This window comes from Pyrgilauda ruficollis, unplaced genomic scaffold, assembly GCF_017590135.1.
Source record: "Pyrgilauda ruficollis isolate IOZ18807 unplaced genomic scaffold, ASM1759013v1 scaffold73, whole genome shotgun sequence".
Lineage (NCBI taxonomy): Eukaryota > Metazoa > Chordata > Aves > Passeriformes > Passeridae > Pyrgilauda > Pyrgilauda ruficollis.
This window is the reverse complement of record NW_024529155.1, coordinates 4,367,890-4,382,423: the sequence shown is the minus strand read 5'-3', so window position 1 is coordinate 4,382,423 and position 14,534 is coordinate 4,367,890. Positions and strand designations below refer to the sequence as shown.

Below are 14,534 nucleotides of genomic sequence, written 5' to 3'. Positions count from 1 at the left end.
ATGTAAAGAATTGAGACATCCTGTTCTTAACTCTGTGTTTTATTTCTTCCTAATATCCCACATGTCTCTGAGCCGTCACACATAGCTTAGGATAAATGTTGTTACCTACCACATGGATTCATAAAACATCCTGGTCTGGGATTCTTTGAAATGAAATCATCAGCACATCAACTCATGGACATAGCTGGTAACATTTGTTCAAGGAGTGTTTAACTAATTTAGACAGAAAAATCCCCTGAAGGTTTCAAAAAATCCGGTGGAGAGGGAGGATTCAGAGCCTTGCATGTCTTTAAATAAAGGAAGATCCCTGCCAGTACTCACAATTCAAGGCAGTGTAAGCAGTGCAGATCTAAACACAATCTCATTTTTGTGACAATGCACAAATCCGCACTGACGTTCTTCCTGAATTAATCAGGAAGAAACCATAACAGCCATCAGTCCTCACTATTATACACTGCACAAACATAAATATGACTCCATAATCAAGTTTAGAACAAGCCACAGATCAGTTTAGCAGGGCTGTACTAAAGGCAAGAACAAAAACCTTTTGTAAACAAATTCAGGACTACACTGACTTTTACCTTCTTCCCCCTTATCCAACATCAAGTAGTCAGGGACTGATCACTCAGAAGTTCCATTGCAAAGAAGCTTTGCTCCAAGTGCAATCAGAACGAAGAGCAATGAGGCCACTCTGCCACATGAGCATCCATCTGGCAATGCCTATGTGAGTTCCACCACTGGTGCCTGCCACCAGGAAGGAACACAAATCCAAACTCCAACAGTTTGTGCACCAGGCACAGTAGAGAGAAAACACCACTAACAGAGTTCATGGTCATTAAAGAGGTCTGTTTATTTGCTGCAGGGTCCAACACTTTCTTCATTGCTGCCATAAGCACAGTCTACTTTATTTTTGGTGCACAACGTTCTCCTTGCTCTTTGTTCAAATGGCTCAGTACAGTGCCTGCACAATTTTCAACCCATCACCTTTTAAGCAACACCAATGATCGATGAGGCAAATAAAAACCAAACCATGCAACATGTGTTAGGCTGATAAAATTAGGCTGAGAATATTTATATATTTACATAGAGAACATTCAACATTGGAACCTGCTTGCAGACTTGTGTTACCTTGACCAAGTATCCAAACAGCTACATTCTGGTGTAAAATACTCTTTTGTTTAAGGTTTTGTGTAAAAGCTACTTACTTCACAATGCCTTTAATTGGATAACCGTACCTATTTTTGACACAGAATTTCTACACACCAGCACCACACACTTGCAGTCATACCTTGCAGAATGTGTAAGGCATTTGCAGACATCTGGTTGCTGTGACCACAGGAAATCCAATTTCCAGAGCTTTCAGCCATGACCTTTGGAAACCATGAGAGTCTTTCAAATACAAAGAGTGAATTCATATGAGAGACACTGTTCATCCAAGAACTATAAACTTGTCATTTCTTGACACTGCTACATACAACACAGATAGAATTTAAGACTAATAAATTATTTTCCTAAATAAAAATTTGTTCTTAAACCCCACTGAGTAACAACAGGGCTTAGGCACTTCTGAGGATTTTATCTTACATCTGTCTTTAATATGGAAGCTTCAGACTATAAAATACAGGACAAGAAATCATCTTGAAAAGGAACAATGAGTGACTGGCAAGAAACAGGTCAATAGTCTAAGAGTGTAGTCTATTTCCCTGGATTCCACATCCATACACAATTGCAGTGATCAGATGGGATTCTGATGGGATGTACATGAGGGTCTGCTGGAAGAAATCCGTCTGCAGAGCCAAGGACTTCACTATCTAAATAATGAACATACTTTGGGAAAAACACATTACTATGAAAAGCTACCTGTGCAAACAATTCTCTTTTCTGGAAAGCACACCATGCCCAGAAATAGAAAACTATAAAAATAGTAACAGCAATCCAGAGCCCAACATGCCCAAGCCTTGTAAACAATGAAGACCAGGAGAATAAAAAGAGAAGGAACAGGGAACAACATGAACTGGATTAGCCAAGACAGCTGAAAGACTCATAGAGTTTCTAAAAGCATCTTCTCTTAAAAGGAGATTTGGAATCTGCCCTGTCCTGGCGGACAAGAGAACATAATTTCACATACATGGTGGTCTCTAAGGCAGAGCAATCATCTGCTAGCACAGAACAATTGATTTAAGAGCTTTCTTAAAAAAAAAAATACAACAACAAAACAAACAACAACCCAAAAAAAAACCCAACTAACCAACCAAAACAAAACAAAAAATCCCAAGCTTTTTATACTGGTTAAATCAATAGCAGTAAAAACTTGTTATAGGTGAAAAGATTCACATCCTTGTATTTGACATCAATATACAACATCTATGAAGAGCTCAAATGGTAAAGCCTTCATTTCCAGAGGGAATGAATGGGCAGAAGCATGGAAGGAGTTAACTGAGTAATGAGGTATGGTGGAATTCCAAAAAGAAAGACAGCTGTTCTGCAAAGCTTCCCAACTTCATTAACTGAGCTGCATCTTCAAACATCAGCATAACTAATGAAACACACTGTGCTCCAAGCATTAGGACAATGACAGCCAAACAGCCTTCATTGCACTGCAGGACACGCCAGCTCCATCTGCAGCAATTCAATGGCAATGGGCTGAATCCAGTTTACTGCCTAGGAGCTACAGAATTAAACCCCCTCCAAATTAATGGGGTGAGAGGTTCTTCCTAACATTCACTTTTCTTTTTTGATGTAGTGCAATAGCATGCTAAGGGTTCAGCCGTGCCATCCTGACCCAAACAAAACTTTCTGATCAAATTCCCTATCCATCTGTCCACACAAGGACAGATTTCAGGGTTTGTTTAAAAGCAGAACAAAATGTGGAATTTGATAACAAAAAGTGGGAACTACTGGCTGTACACAAAAAGTCCAAGACAGTTCTTTAAAGAAGGAATAACTGAGAATCTGGAACATCTTTGCTTCCAAAAAGCACTATTGAAATTCAGTAGACTTTTTGACCTCTATTTTCCATGAATGTCCATGAGGGCATACTTGTAGTCCTTTTCTACTAGAAAAGGTGAGTTGTCAATGTACCTATAGCATATCCCACTAGCAAGATACAAGGAATAAATTCACTTTTTTTAGGACATTACAGCCCTTCATACACTAGACATCAAAATCCAACCACATACACATAACAAAGCAGATGATACCTCCTGAAACACAGATGTAGGATCTAAACTGTACCTTCCATAGCACTGCTTTTAAACTAATGCACTAGCTTAGAATCATTCCTCATTTGCTTTGAAATCTTACACAGCAAGATTTTCTCAGTCTTTCAAATCACACAAAGTTAAACCACCTAAACATAATATACAACACCAAGGGAGCATTACAAATTCTCGTCCACTGAGAAGTGTTCAGGCACCTACAACTGAGGGTCCTATCTGGATACATTTCCTTTTTACATCATTCCTCTGGCTGCCTGACTGAAAGGTATCAATTGTCATGATTAGTACAAATGTGAACCCTCTCACCCTTCCATCTGCAATGAACATTTGAAGGAAAACCAAGCATTGATTTGCCCATCCCAGCAGTATAAAGCACAGAGTAAGGAGCACATTCAGAGGCTTGTTTTCTAGCTGAGAAGTGGTTTAATCCTCAGCATGGGCAAAGAGAGAATATTTGTACTGACTGATGCCAGGCACTACCTGTAGGGATCTCAGGTACCCACCCAGGCTGCCTGGCAAGCTCCTTGAGAGGGCACTTCAGCTGCTGTGTGAGGACTCCACCTCTCCCTGGGCTCAGGGAGAAAGCCTGGGGCAACCAGGTTAGATGGTGGCAATACCCTCACATCCACACAGACCACAGGCAACATTCCAAGGTTGCAGCATGAAAAGTGGGTGTGCTGGTAGTGACAAAGGGAACATTTTTCTAACGTTTTCTTGCAACACATTTGAAGCCAACTGAAAACCTGTCAGCTGTCCCTGTCATACACTCATGCTGCCAGTGTAAGAAAGGCCACCACGCTGTGCTAAGGTGACAGCTTCCAGACCTGGCCTCAAATACAGACAGACCTCCTTACCATGCTTGGAGTCATCAGGTTGGGCTGCAGGGCAAATTTGGTCTGCCTTTATGCTGAAGTGGAGCTATTTCCACGGAATCTAGCCTGAGGAAAAAAAGCAAAGTCCTAAGTAAGGTCCTAGTAAGTCCTATTTGAGAGGTTAAGTCATTAGATGCTACTGTGAGAGTAACAACAAAGCACTTCGGAAAGACCAGATACGAGGGAGACAAAGGTCCAGGCTCAGAGCACGTGCCACAGCATCAGGTTTAGGTGCTCAGAGTCTGAAAAGTGACAAAAATGGCATCTTCTCTCTCCCTTTGTGCATGCACTGGAGTCTCACGTGCCCCAAGGGACACGCCGCCCCTCCCACTGCTGTGGGGTCCTAAGTAGACCTAAGTATGTACTGGCTCTCATCAAAATAGTCTGCCAGAGCACAGTAACCTTAGCAGTCAATCATTTTGTTTTCAAATGTCAAGGACAGCAGTTTTGCTGTTTAGAGAGAGCTGGACTTCATGTGTAAACATAAGGCTGTTTTCCTGAGAGCTCCTGACACACCATTTTCAGACCTGCCACTATGCAATTTTTAGTCACTTTTCAGAACAGAATTATGTTTCCATCTTTTGTATTTCAAGAAAACTCTCTGTGCTTCACCATGTAACAACCAAAGATGGAAAATCTGGGCAGGCTGCCTGATCATAAAGCAGCTCCCATGTCCTCCTTGCCTACAAAGGGTGCTTCAAGGATGACTGCAAACTCCCAAATCCAGTGCATGCAGGAGTATGGGTTCCTGGTAAGGTTTTAGGCCTTTGGAGACCGATTATAGTCTCCCAGTTTTTCACTTTAGACTCAAACTGGTATTGACTCAACTGAGAGGAAGATAAGCAGCATTAGTACTGGAGATGAACCTCAGCTTTACTATAGCAGCACATTTTAGCCTTCTTTTGACTGGCTCATTTTCTTAGCCAGTTCTTGAGGATAAAAATGTTGCTGTTCTTTGGTAGATACGGTAATCTGTCAGCAGAGTTCACCTGTCCTAACACTGACACATGAAAAATGGGAACATTTTCACTTCTTTTAAGCTCTGACCTGACCTGCTACACATACCAAAACAGCAATGTATCTTTCTCCTTTTCTTCCTTTAGCAGGAAGCTGCTCTCTCCCTGCTCTGATCCACACACACACACAGGCACACACACACACGCTCACAAATGGCTGATCAGATGAGGAGAGGGTATGGCCACAGTCTATGGAGGGATGTCCAACAGCACATCATTATGAAATTCTTAGAATGTTTCTCCCAAAGAGTATAAAGTTTAGCACATTCTGTACATATTGTTGGCTTCTTAGTTATAAAGTAAACACAGTAGCAAACTGTCCATAAAGTGTTGACTCAGTTTAAACGCAGCCCCTTCTTATTTTGTCTTGCTAAAAGTCCTCTTCCAGTCAGAAACACTCCAGTCATGTGGGCATTCAGTGTGTGACAGCAGAGGAAGGAAGAAAGAGGCACTTTTGATCGGCTGGTATTCCTGGACTTCCCTTTCTCCTGCGGAGGTCTATGTTCCTGACACTAGATGGTAGTGTTAGCACGGAGACCCGCTGTGGATAGGCACTTGGCAACAAGGCTCCAAGGCAGTGCCCGCTCTCTGCTATGTCATCAGGATTGGTTTCTGCCGAACTTCCAGGATATCTGGGCATGGGAGAGAAACAAAGAGACACAGCCAACTTAAGAGGCTCCTGAGAGCAGCCACGGTACCAGGAAGCATGAAGAACTGTAGACATAAATGTGGACTGTGGCACAGCCCACCAGGAATCTAAAACATGACAAGTACACGGCTTTGCCTGTTAAAATCTGAGTTAACCAGGATGCAACTGGGACGAGCTGAAAGATGACAAACTGCAAATATATCCCATCATGTGGAGAGGAGAGCTATCTGCTATAATTTATACTGGGATGGAGCAAAAGAGGTTAGACAGGGAATGGTAATATTTTCCAGGGAAACAAGTGTAAGTGCCATTAACAAGAGATGCCAAGGGGTTTCCCATTCTTGAAGGGACAAATCCCCAGGTCCATTAGGGAGACTTCTCTGGGTACAAATAATTCAACTCTTTCCTTCATGCTATAGCCCAAAGCCTACATTTCTGCACTGAAAAAGCTGCCATAAAAAAAACATTAATCTCTTTGGCTCCTTAATTCCATACTGTCCAAGTGGGATAGAGTATGAACCTTAAAACTTCTGCTGTAATCATGGAAATATTTCTAAATTTACACAGTAAAACCAACATGGCAGGGCACTGTGCAGAAACATCTGGAAACTGGTCTGATGTCCTTTTCTAAGCTACACAAAGAACAAGGAACATGGGAAAAGGGAGCACACAATTAAAAGGCTGATCAAATGCCACTGCACAAACATAACATGAGCAAAAAATGATCCCCAGCTCCAGATGGCTCCAGCCACACCTGTAAAGAATTAAACATAGTGGAGGGAGTCCAGTGAAGGGCCACAGAGATGACTAAGGAACTGGATCATTTGACATATGAGGAGAAGGTGACAGAAGTGTGATTATCCAACAAGAACAGAAGGGTCAGAAGTGAAATCTTATCAATAAACTCAACACATTTTAAAAAGTACTCTAATCACTGTCACTGGGATTTTAATATCTTAGTACAGGTTTCCTAACTACCCAAGAAAAATGAGCCTTTCCCACTTCACTCTACCCCACATGTAATGTTCTTGCTACCTGAAAAGTTGCCACTGGCACAAATACATTGATTACAAAAAGGCCTTGGAAGCAGGGCCTACACAACACGTCAAGCTAAAACAAATGTGAGTAGGGGAAAACTGCAGAAGAAAATTCTGCCTTACAGTTCAGAAATGTCATGCCCTATTTCTGTGTATCTCAATATATACCCTAATTCCTGAAACCATATGTTCAAGAAATTAAGTCCCAGAAAGGATGTTTAAGCTCAAAGCCAGTACTAGAGCATGGAAGCATTTGTTCCACCCTCTTGAGCAGATATTAAATGCCAGCAGACACAATACATCTTCTGTCAATTCCAAAACGTCTGTGGTGAGACAGTGAGTAAGCTTGGTAACTCCAGCTAACTTGTTGAAAGACTATCAACACAAGGAATAATTATGTATTTTGTTGAAACATTGTTCAAAATCCATCCTTAATTACAAATGACCGATTTTTTTTACTGGAATCTGTAATTTCCTCTAAATTGAAATAAATTCCTCTTTACAACAGCCTTACAGAGAAACACTTGTTCCTCTCTCTTAACAGCAGAGGAACAAGTATTTGGGAAGGCTGTGCACAATGGGTGTCAAAATTCACCTGTTAAAATTCGATGCAATGGCAAAGTGATGTATGTTAAGTGTGCATAGAGTAGAAAGTTTTCATCTGTTCTGTTCAGCTTCAGCCATGAGCCGACCAGCGAGCGTCCTGTTCCAGACAGGGAGCGCGAGCGGAGATTTGTCGCGTTGTGCAGATCTGTAAAGGCAGGAAGAGACAGCAAGCCTCAAGGGATTGTACTTCACTGGAACACTTCTGAAACTCAAAAAAAAGAGGAAAGCCTCCTATTCATTGTTTAGAGACAAATCACATGCAGGACACTGTCATAACTGCTTTTTAAAAACCAGGCAGACCTTGCCTAGCACAGAGTTCACCATTTACACTGAAGCTAATAAATGGTAGCAGCAACATAACAAAACAACAGACAGACAGGAGAGGGCTTGTGTTACCACACTGCACCAGCAGAACACTAACTCAGCCTTCCCTCATACACAAAATCATAGACTAGCCCTAAAATTAAGTACTTACTCATGCAGAAATTCACCTGGGTAACAAGATAGAAATTGTTTCTTTTGAAGAAATGTCACTACAGGACACGAAAAAACATGACGTGAACACGCTGCCATTCTCAAGGTAAAGAGAGGCAATTTACCTTCTGACTCCAACATTTATAGATGTGGACAAAAGTGACAGTGGATTGGAGGGTGAAAGTGCCACCTCTCCAATGACACTGGACAACAGTCCATCAAATTTCTCCTCCTCCATAAAAGAATGCAAAACAGTAAGTTATTTACAGGAAGTTTGTGAGAAAGTGCGTTACAAGAAAGTAAACATCAGAAGGCTTAGAAAATCTTAAAAAATCAGGATGACATTGAAAAGTGCCATCTAGCAGACATGGAGACTTTCAACACTAATACCTCAGTTTCCTGCACACCTAGGACCCTTCAGCTGAGCCACTGTCCTCAGAATTAGTTGAGATGCCTCCAAGCAACTTTTAAAACGAAAAGATACTGAGTCCCCTGTAGGCCAGAGGAGTTTTTCATAGGTGCAGGTCTTTCCCACAGCCACGTGCTGCATTTTTGGAGTGTTCTTTAAATCTTTGCTCTATTTCCCTGTAAAATTCAGCCCTGTCCCACAGGGCTAAAATCAGATGTTGAAGTCAACAGATCGATTCTGAACCAGAGTGATCGAAGCTTTGGGACTGAAAGCAGATCATGATCCAAAGAGGAAAATACGTGGTAGTAGCTGCTCTAGAAATATATATAACAATGTGGGAGGAAAAAAACTGTGAAAATCTTTCCCTCCTGCCCTACACATGTCTGTAGCCAAGCTGTCTATTACCTCTTCCCATGCATGACCACTATGGCCAGGAGCTCTGTGGTGATCAGGGCAGAAGGATCTGACTCTGGAAGCTGCAATAAGCACAGCACTCCTGGTGTATCATGCTTGAACACAGCAAAGCCACTGAAGTGGGCCTTGGTGGGCTGTTCCTGTTCACCACAGGTCTGTCTGCACTGGGGCAATCACTGGCTGTACCAAGGACACTGCTGATCTTTACACAGTCCACATCTTTTCCTCCACCCACAAAGCCAAAATGCACCCAAATCTCTGCTCCTATCTCTGCATCTTCTGCATCTGTATCTGGCTTTTTCATGCCAAAATAAGAGTTTCACCACTGCAGCCCCTGAGGAGCACTGGTAGGACACTCACGTTTCTGAAATTTATAAAAAAAGAGTAATTTAGTTGCTATTCCTTGTAGCAAATTAATTTTTGAATAAATTAAGCTTCCTAGGATAAGCTGTTAAAATATTACTCTTTTAATTTTTCAGATGAGGAACAATAATGTCAAAACTCTTAGAAACCATTTCTTGGTATTTTATATGAATGCTATAAAATATCTGAAAAACTTAGATTTGTTTATTTCCATAAATATATTAGAAGGAAAAGGATATTAAAATAAAAAGAATGTCCATCATTATCATTAAATACTCTAGCATCAGACCCTGCAAGACAACCCTGACCAGGCACTGCACAACCCATGAGGGCTGCCAGAAAAACACCTTAAACTCTGTTCTATCCTGGGCAACCTCCAAAATAAAGATACCAGAAACAGGACTACATGTGGGGAAAGCTGCCCTTCTCCCCACACTACCCTGTGCCTAGTAAAATATACTAAAAAACATCTCATTTGAAATAACATATGTTCTGATTAGGCAAATTAGGGAAAAAGAGAAGAGCAAAGGTTTTTATTGATAAATTAAATTAGCTGAATTAGCTACCATCAGTTTCAGCTGCCACAGAATTTGCATTGAATGCTGTCACTTCAGTTTGTTTTTTAATGTGCAATTCTTTATTAGTTAAGGTGGTCCAGGGCTGCTGATAGGCAATTTCTTCACTACTTCAAACAGAACTTGTAATCTGGAAATTACCTTTGGGTTTATCTGTTAGAATGCTAACAGACAGATTTGTTGACTGAATTGTTTTTAAACATATGGAAAGCAATTTGGACATGGACATTTTTGAGTTTCCTGCCTCATGAGACTGTGATGTGATTTGATTTATATACTATATTCTGAGTCAGGCTCCACCTTGCCAGTTGTTTCCTGCTGAATAACTAGGATTTAAAGGAAGAGTTCCACAAGGCATTAAACTATTATGCAGACAAACTCATTATGTTTTCTTTATAAAGTTCAGAACTGATTCAAAGCCAGCTGAACTAAATGCCTTTTCACCAGCTTTAACCAACTCTGGGTCAAATCAGAATTCAAAGAACGTGTTCCTGAGAGCATATCCAACCCCGCCATACCTGGAGAAGTGCCCCCAGAGGCTGTGGCATCTGGGAAAGGGGAGGATTTCAGCTGCTCCAGTCTCTCTCAAAGGGATCCACATAAAAGAAATAAGTTTTAATGTATTCAGGAGTTGTGGGCTCCAGCCCTCAAAGAGATGCTTAAGCCTATGAAAAATCCCATTTTCAGAGAGGCACCGGCTGTATGTGGAGCTCATGTTTTTCCACCTTACAAAGCTTCTTGAAAACCCTGCACTGGGATCCCTTTCCACAGCTCTCCAGACAAGTCTGTTTAGCTGTCAATACTTCTCTCACCTCCACCATCATCATCCCTGAAGAACTCCTCACTGTCATTTGCTGAGTGGGACTTTTTCATCTCAGCAATTCGATTTCGGGGCACTTTTCTCTTGAGGGATGGGGAGAAGAAGGATGGGCGGTTGTTACGCTCTGGGGTTGGCGGTGTGCTGAAAGAAGTCACCTGAAAGGGAAATAAAAGAAATGCTGGAGAAAGTCTTGGTTTTCCCTCCATGTGCCACAAGGCAATCACATGTGTAAAAATCAGAATGATGACTGGTATCCAGCTCCACTTTATCAAAGTGGCTAGAGAATTTAAACTGAACAATCACCTCAAGATGCTCATCGAGGGGAAAAGATTTTGATATATCACAACCCTCAACTATTACATGAATAAAAATTGAAAACCTCTCTCCTCAGATGATCACTTTTAACAAGGATCTACAGTCATAATGGCACAAAATTAGTAATTTAGACACCAAGAATGCCAATCTTATTTTTGCATGTTGAAATGCAGAAGACTTAATAAGAATGTACCGTATTGGACACACTCAAAATGTGCATCTTCATTTCTTTGGCACACACAAGGCAGCAGTTTTCCTACTGGGAAGACTGTCCCATGTGATCCTTGTGGAAAGTCAATGTCCTTGAGGAGGAGGGTCATAAATTCCTAAGCCCAGCACACTGAGGCAGAAGGTAAGTCAATGTTCTCATTTATGTGTGTCGTGTTTCAATACTGCAAGGAGAAAGTGAAGCTGCGGTGCTTCAGAAGATTTGGTTGGTCCAAGTGGTGACAGGGATGGAACTGTCTGTGGTTAAACTCAAGTTAGGGCAAAACTATGGTGACATTCTTCCTTCAGAGCAGCAGTTACCATTGAGTAAATTACAATTAAAGCCACGTACATCTGTTTTGGAGAGAACTGAAACATAGTGCTGATGTACTGGCTCTGATGATTTTAACAGTTTTAAAATGAAAATATTTTAATAGTTTCATTTAAAAGGGAAGAAAATAGGAATAACTACTTTGCTAATGGATGTGAGTAATTTTGATCTTGTCCTTCTTTCTTTACACAGTCAATTTAACAATCTCATAACCTCCCTCAGCTGGCAAATGACTCTGCTCATATCTGTCCAAAGAAACAGAGGGAGGTGACATGGAGTGATGATGGCAGCCAAACCAGGTTGAGTGCAGAAACACAGCTCACTCCATGTTGTACCTCTAATGCTAAATTCACTAATTTAGCATTTCACTAATGCTAAAAAAAAACAAAAGAAGGGCACTGTAACGCCCAACTGATCCTCTTCCCAGCACATTTAATTTCTAATTTGTGCTTGTCTCTATATTTAATTTGGGAGTCATTTCATATCACACTGTGGGGGGAACCAGAAACAGACATATCAGCATTAAAACCATTAGCAAAAAGCAGTGGTAACACATTATCAAATCTAATTTTACATTTTCCAGCTGACACTGAAAGCCTTGGAGATAAAAAATCCCGTTGCTCCTCCAGGCCTGATTTCTTCTGGCTATGTTTCTGCGGTAGAGAGCAAGAACATCCAGTTAATGAGCTCTCTGCTGGTAGCTCATGTTGCCTTTTATCAAGTCAGAAACAAAAACCACACTGCCTGCATGGAGACCACTAGAAGCTGTTCTGCAGACCTTTAAATGATACAGGTTAGCTGCACTACACAGAAAACCATGCTAGACTCCATCAGTACTGACCCAGCCCAGGTCTGTGCAATTATTTTGAAGACATGTTGCCTAATCCCCATTAACCAGGTAAAACGTCTCAATGGAAGATAAGGCTCAGGATTGAATAAAGGCCAAATCAGCATCTGTGCTCTGATTCTGTTGGCATTTTACTGTACTTGCATTAAAATTAAGCATATGTATGAATATGATGCTGCATGTGGATCCGTGACCTTTGCTTTAGCATTATAGAGGTTTTGTGTTGGCAGAATTCCTCAGTGGCACAACCTAAAAGCACCACTTCCTATGAGGTTTAGCAACCTATATACTACACAAATTCCATGTTTCTAGGTAAATCCCACTTTGCACAGAAGTGGAATTGACTTTTTTTTCTAGATAACAGGCAGAATCACTGGTTTCCCTGGCATCAAGATCGCTGTTTTTTCAACAAAACACTCCTCCAGAAGCATGAATCATCCAGCCATCTCTGTATTCAGCATTTGCTCAGGGGAAACTGCACTAAAGAATCCATTTCACTTACTGAGCACAACCAAATTACACACAGGCAAACCTCAGTGCAGAACCTCGATGGGAGTTAACCCCAGCTCCTGTCTTTGGAACAAAGCATGTTCATGCTTCACCTTAAGAAGTATTTCTGTCTGCTACTTACTCTCTCATGCACTGGCGAGTCTGGATTTGAATCTTCTTCTGTCCCATATGGTGAAGTGTCACCAGTGGAAACTCTGCTCACTGCCATCTCTGCATGTCCTTTTCCCTGTGGTCCTTTCATTCGGACAAACTCCATGTTGTTGTATTTATAAAAGCCAAAAGACATTCTCTGAGCCATCTTAGCTGCAACACTCACCTACAATGCATGAAGACAGGAGAGAAAAACATGTAGTAACAGCTCTATGACTTGAAAATAACATCCTCTGAAAGTAGTTATCTCAGAAAAAGTCAAAACCATAGTGAATAATAATTCCTAAGAAACATTTTAAACCACAGTCTGAAGTGATCTCCAAAAAGAAAGTAATTTTACAGAGACAAAAACAGGTTCTGAGAAGAAACAACTCCTTCAGCCACCCAAAAGGCAGAGTTAGCAGTGGCACAATGAGAGAAAACCGAAGGTTTTTATTCAGGTCCACACACTGTGGCACACAAGAGCAGAGGCAGGCACGTGCTCAACCCAATGCAGCCTGTGCTGGGACACTCATTTGAGTCCAAAAAGCAATAGACATACACACAAGATTCCTCAAACCACCAAAGCACACCCCACAACTGGGTCACTACTTTATCCAAGTAACTTCTGACATTTTTATGTTCCCACTGTCAAGGCCAAAAAAAAAAGGAACCAGCCCCATGCACAAGTAACCTGCACTGCATGGCTCACCAAGACACCCTGACAGCTTTAAATCCCCTCGACAGACACAGGGGCTCAATTTCCAGTCAGCACAACTGAACTGAAAATTGGACTGAGAACTGAAAAAGGGAACAGACCAATATGAAAACAGTCAAGGTTTTGCTAAGTGAAAATGATGCCTTCAATTTTCAGCTTTTATCCATAAGGTTAAGTGATTTATTGCAATTTTCATCAGTTTATGAAAAGGCCAAGATGCTCATCAGCTTGTATTGTAGTGAGAATTACAGAATCCACGAATAATTTACATTAGAAACAACCTTTAAGATCATTAAGTCCAACCAATCCAAACACTGCCAAGCCCACCACTATTCATGTCCTTAAGTGTCACATCTACACATTTGTTAAATATCTCAGGGGCTGAGGACTCCCCCACTTCCCTGGGCAGCCTGTTCCAGTGTTTGACAACTCATCCAGTAAAGGAATATTTCCTAGTATTCAATCTAAACCTTCCCTGAAACAAATGATATCAAATAATGTTCAAAATATAGAGATTACTCCTGTTCTGTAAAAAAAAAAAAAAAGGTAAAATTTCAAGTTTTGCCTCTGGCCATGATGAAATATTTGAAGACTTAACAATTTTACTTCATCTAACAAAATAATGTCAAGTAGCTGTGTGGTCAGTCAGGACATTCCTAGGCTATGAGGTGACTTTACCACATCAAATCTTATCTTTCCACTGCAGGGCTTTCTTTTTATGTTGTCTTCAGTGATTCTGCATTCTCACTTATTAAAATAACACAGCTGCTGATGGTGAAAGGTCACAAGATGATGGTGGGAGAGAAACAACTTTTGTTTCTTGTTCTCTCAGAAACCTGCTGGAAGAGTGTAATGGCTAACATTTAAAACAGGGAGATGGGAAGTTATTCAGGAACTCCCCTGACAAGAGTAGAAACAAAAAGAAATTTAGAGACACAGTAGATCATGTGAGAATTTATTTTGTTTCTAAAAATCTCTCAGGATTGTCTTCATAATAAACCATTTGAGAAGTTTATTGACTCCT

The 14,534-nt window shown here is 41.0% G+C and overlaps 1 protein-coding gene across 2 annotated transcripts in view; it reads right to left on the bottom strand.

Moving 5' to 3' along the window:
- Window positions 1–825: 825 nt before the first annotated feature.
- Window positions 826–14,534, bottom strand: part of KIAA0930 (KIAA0930 ortholog) — a 58,126-nt gene continuing 44,417 nt past the window's right edge. For both annotated transcript variants that reach the window (XM_041485975.1, XM_041485976.1), the window contains exons 7-10: window positions 12,785–12,979; window positions 10,446–10,608; window positions 7,388–7,543; window positions 826–5,738 (exon numbers count right to left, since the gene is read on the bottom strand). In XM_041485975.1, the coding sequence (XP_041341909.1) occupies window positions 5,698–5,738; window positions 7,388–7,543; window positions 10,446–10,608; window positions 12,785–12,979 (555 nt within the window). In that variant the 3' untranslated portion in view covers window positions 826–5,697. The remainder of the gene's footprint in view (window positions 5,739–7,387; window positions 7,544–10,445; window positions 10,609–12,784; window positions 12,980–14,534) is intronic.